The 5,000-nt window shown below is 43.4% G+C and overlaps 1 protein-coding gene across 3 annotated transcripts in view; it reads right to left on the reverse strand.

The window, feature by feature from the left end:
* Window positions 1-4,899, reverse strand: part of LOC119568184 (UNC93-like protein) — a 13,945-nt gene extending 9,046 nt beyond the window's left edge. For 2 of the 3 annotated variants that reach the window (XM_037916598.1, XM_037916601.1), the window contains exons 1-4: window positions 4,829-4,899; window positions 3,176-3,359; window positions 1,173-1,416; window positions 496-619 (exon numbers count right to left, since the gene is read on the reverse strand). In XM_037916598.1, the coding sequence (XP_037772526.1) occupies window positions 496-619; window positions 1,173-1,416; window positions 3,176-3,267 (460 nt within the window). In that variant the 5' untranslated portion in view covers window positions 3,268-3,359; window positions 4,829-4,899. The remainder of the gene's footprint in view (window positions 1-495; window positions 620-1,172; window positions 1,417-3,175; window positions 3,360-4,828) is intronic. The other variant, XM_037916600.1, reaches the window with a different exon arrangement.
* Between the last annotated feature and the right edge of the window lie 101 nt (window positions 4,900-5,000).

The raw sequence follows: 5,000 nt of genomic DNA on the forward strand, positions 1-5,000 counted from the left end.
GTTTATTGTTAAAATGCAAGGAGTGAAGAAAAGTGGAATATTATTTGTGTTAATAAATGAATGAATGAATGAAAATAATGAAGCTTACAATGCGAATATATACATATATACTTCCAAAAAGGAACTATACTAGTGTTTTTTTATGTTACTGTTTGTATCTATATCCACATGTATAAGCATATGTTGCTTTTCCTGTTTCAATTTCTTACAATTGCACAATAATCTGTACAAATCCACGCTAACAACTGAACAATATCTATTGAAATTCACCTCCTTCCTCTAAGTCCCCTCTTCTCTTCTTCCCTTCTCTCCTCCTCCACCTTCCTCCTTCCTCCGTTTCCCTCCTCCACCTTCCCCTCTCCCCCTTCCCCTTCCTCCCTTTTCCCTCCTCCACCTTCCTCCTTCCCCCTCTCCCTTCTCTCCTCCTCCTCCTTCGTCCTTCCCCCTCTCCCCTTCTCTCCCCCTCCCCCTTCCTCCCTTTTCCCTCCTCCTTACCTGAGGAAGAGATGAGGTTCCCCCACACCTGCGTCGACTGGAAGAACAGGAAGAAGATGCCGAAGAACCTGACGATGACGACCTCGGCATTTTCACCCACGAGGGCTGCGTATTTCGTCCCGACCTGAAAGCATTGTGGATTATTTTCCTCGATTTTTTCTTTTTTCCCTTTGTTTTGTCTTTCTTTATTTTATTTTTTATTTTTTTGTTTTTCTGGTTGAATCATAATATTTGATATTTATTTATTTTTTTTTTTTTCAATAATGATACTATTATTTTGATCATTATTTGATTATTAGATGATATGATTATCATTGTCTTTGTTATTGATATGGCGTTGGTAAATCTTATGATACTTATAGCAATAATTATGAGGAAGATAATGATATTCACGATGGCGATTAATCAATAATAAGTTAATGACACATCCTCTTCATCCAGCGTCCCCCCCTCCTCCCCTCAAAATACCCCTCACCCTCACCCACCCCCCTCCTCTTACGTTCCCTCACCCCACCCTCCTCCCGAACACTTCTCCTCCTTCCTCCCACCCTCCTCCCTCTTCCTCCTTCCTCCTCCTTCCACCATCTTCCTCCTTCCCCCACCCCCTCTCCTCCATCCTCCATCCCCCTCCTTCCCCCCTTTCCCTCCTTCCCCCTTCCCCTCTCCCCCTCCTTTACCTGCGTGAGGTAAGTACACTTAGCCGACCACATGGGCGCGGCCCCGAGACCCAGAAGTACAGAGGTGGGCACGAGCGTCCACACGCGAGGGTAGAACTGGGCAGCGATGTAGGTGGAGTAACCCAGCATGGAGACAGCGAGAGTCCACTTGGCTTTGAATTTCTTGATCATCCACGTGGGCACGAAGGCGCAGGAGATCACGAGGGCGGCGTAGAGGGTGGAGAGGGCGGTCGTGCCTTCGACTCTGCGGGTGTTGGGGGGATTGTGATTAGTACGGTGGTGATTGGTATGTAATGATTGACACAGTATTATGTTTTTATTCCGTTTGTGACAGTGGGTGTTCTTGGTGTCAGAAACTCTTTATTTATTTAGTTAGTAATTATTATTATTTATTTATTTATTTATTTATCTTAATTCTATGTTACCGCCCCACCCCCCGTGTACATGTATAATGATTACGATAATGATAATTAACATAATAAATTAATAAATTCAAGGGCAAGGAATGGCCGGGGTTGTCATCCAAAGGCAGTGCGGGATTCAAACGCGGGTCAACAAAATTGCTAGGCGAGAACGCTACCACTGCACCCCCCCACTAAGGAGAAGGGGGGGGGGAGGTGTGTGTTTAGCTGTTCTTGTCATATATATTTATATTCTCTCTCTCTCTCTCTCTCTCTCTCTCTCTCTCTCTCTCTCTCTCTCTCTCTCTCTCTCTCTCTCTCTCTCTCTCTCTCTCTCTCTTAATTGATATCGTATCATTTTTTATTATCGTTACTATTTTCTCATTTATTATTACGGTGTTTATTTGTTATTATATTGCATCTTTATGGTCGTTAAGTATTTTTTAACATTATGGTATAATGCAATATTTATTTTCGTTAGTATTTCATAAAGATCATTACCATTCTACTTCCTTAGAATCATTACTATCATCGCCATTATCATTATTATAAGTATTACTATTAATATCATTATCATTATTATTACCAAATTAATTAAGCCTACACTCATTGCCGATATTAATTACAGTGACTCATTATCATTATTATTCAATATGCTTACCACTGTCATCATGTGTGTGTGTGTGTATTTGTATATATATATATATATATATAATATATATATATATATATATATATATATATATATATATATATATATATGTGTGTGTGTGTGTGTGTGTGTGTGTGTGTGTGTGTGTGTGTGTGTGTGTGTGTGTGTGTGTGTGTGTGTATGTGTATAGATAGATACAGTTTAAATACAGTTTCTACAAATACAACCAATTAACTGATACACTGACTCAAAATAAATCTTAGCCTAATCCTGAACGATTTCGCAATACCACCTAATCTCAAACTTAATCATTAATCAGAACCTGAAGGATATCAACATTCCTGATCATTTTCCCAGAAGTGTTTTTTTCGATTTTTTCCCCCACATAAATATCTCGACTGAGCGATAAAGGGACTTTGTATGGCATCATTAGGTAGGTTTTATTACGCCTTGTTATAAAGTTCACCTGAATGTGACTATGTTTTCAAATTGTTGTGTTATTGTATTAATGAATCATGCCATGTACTTCACAACCCTTAATTTATTCAACCAAATGAGAAAATCACATTAGAAATAATAGATAGAAAGAGAGGGAAGGAGAGAGAGACACAGAGAGAGAGAGAGAGAGAGAGAGAGAGACAGAGAGAGAGAGAGAGAGAGAGAGAGAGAGAGAGAGAGAGAGAGAGAGACAGAGAGAGAGAGAGAGAGAGAGAGAGAGAGAGAGAGAGAGAGAGAGAGAGCGAGAGAGAGAGAGAGAAGAGAGAGAGAGATGTTTAGAAGAGAGAGAGAAGAGAGGAAGAGAGAGGAAGAGAGAGAGAGAGAGAGAGAGGAGAGAGAGAGAGAGAGAGAGAGAGAGAGAGAAGAGAAGAGACAGAGACAGAGACACAGAGAGAGAGAGAGAGAGAGAGAAAGAGAGAGAAAGATAGATAAGAAAAAAAAAAAAAACTCACTTATTAATGGACGATTGCAGGTTCGCCATAGAATTAAAACTGGTGAACAAGAACATGAACGCGATCGAGATGATGAACACGTTCTTCAGCATCTGGAATTTCTCTTGTTTCTCTTCCTTTGTCAATTCCTTCTTCTTGATCACTACTGCCGCTTCGCCTGCCTCTGCTGCTTTGTTTACGCCTGCTGGGGGAGAGAGAGGGGGAGTATGCAGTATGCAGGGGAAGTACGGTTCACGTAGAAATCCATGTATTTATACAGTATATATTACATACATGTATGTGTGTGTGTATATATGTATATCTGTATATCTATGTAGATATATGAATGGTAAAACACTCTACCGTGTTGATGGTGTGCTAGAAAACCCCACAATGCACAATGTTTACTGAAAATGAGACAACAGTTTCGAAATCCTCCTCGATTCCGTCTTCAGGACCTGAAGATGGAATCCAGGAGGATTCTCAAATTGTTATCTTATTTTCAATAAAATTTGTGCAGTTTGTGCATTGTGAATTTTTTTTACCCTTTATATAGATAGATAGATAGATATGTATATATGCACACGCACACATGCACACACACACACACACACACACACACACACACACACACACACACACACACACACACACACACACACACACACACACACACACACACACACATATATATATGAGTGTGTGTGTTTGTGTATGTATATATATTATGTATGTCCACATTTATGCATAATCACATTAAACCAGCACAGAACACGCCGGGAGTTTGAAAGCAAATTAATGAAAAAGAAAAAAAAAAATCTTGCCACTTACCACTTCCCCCCTCCCTCCCCACTTAACTTCCCCCTCCCCCTTCATCCTCCCCCTTCCCCCCCCTCCCCCTTCCCCCTCTCCCCTCATCCCCCCACCATCCTTGAGACGCGTCCTTCCGCGACATTGACAGTCGACCTTACCTACTCCCCCCTCCCCTCCCCCTCCCCCTCCCCCTCCGTGTCCTGTCACACCCTTGGAAGGCTGGGGGGTGGGGGGTGGGGGGGGGGGTAAGGTCGGGGCAGGGGGAGGGGGTAGGGGGAAGAGAGGTCAACCACTCACGGGCCAAAAGAGGTCACTTCCATTTCTTGTGCCCTGCCCTGTTTGCCCTGGCTGAGTTGCGCGCCTCCATGGGCACGTCTAAGTGGCGGTCTATTTGCTTTGTTTGGTTGTTTGGATGTTTGGTTGGTTGGTTGGTTGGTCATCTCGCTGTCTGTTTGTCGTGTCGTCTGGTCTGTTCGTTTGTCTGTCGGTCGTCTAACTGTATGTCTGTCTTTGTCCCTCTGTCTCATTTTCTCTGTCTCTCTGTCTCTCTTTTCTGCCTTTGTCTCTGTCTCTCTCTTATCTCTATCTGCATGTCTATCTACCTGTCTATAAGCACATGTATTTAATTTGTCAATTCTTCTATCTCTCTGTGCATCTTCATCTATCACACACACATAGAGGCAGAAAAACACGCACTGGCGCGTACATACACACCCACAAACACACACACACACCCACCCACACACACCCACACCCACACACACACACACACACACACACACACACACACACACACACACACACACACACACTTCACCCAATCCCCCCCCCCCCCACACATACACGCACAGAAATACGTACCTGGAGACCCCTCATCGTTAACAAAGGCAGGGTTTGTGTGCCCCACTGTGCGTTTCCGTTAGCCAAGGGGGGGGGGGGGGGGGGGGGGGGGGGGGGGGGGGGGGGGGGGGGGGGGGGGGGAGAACGATCTGGAGGGAGAAAAAGGAATGAAGAATAGGGAAAGAGGAGGTAA

Source organism: Penaeus monodon, chromosome 43 (genome assembly GCF_015228065.2).
Source record: "Penaeus monodon isolate SGIC_2016 chromosome 43, NSTDA_Pmon_1, whole genome shotgun sequence".
NCBI lineage: Eukaryota > Metazoa > Arthropoda > Malacostraca > Decapoda > Penaeidae > Penaeus > Penaeus monodon.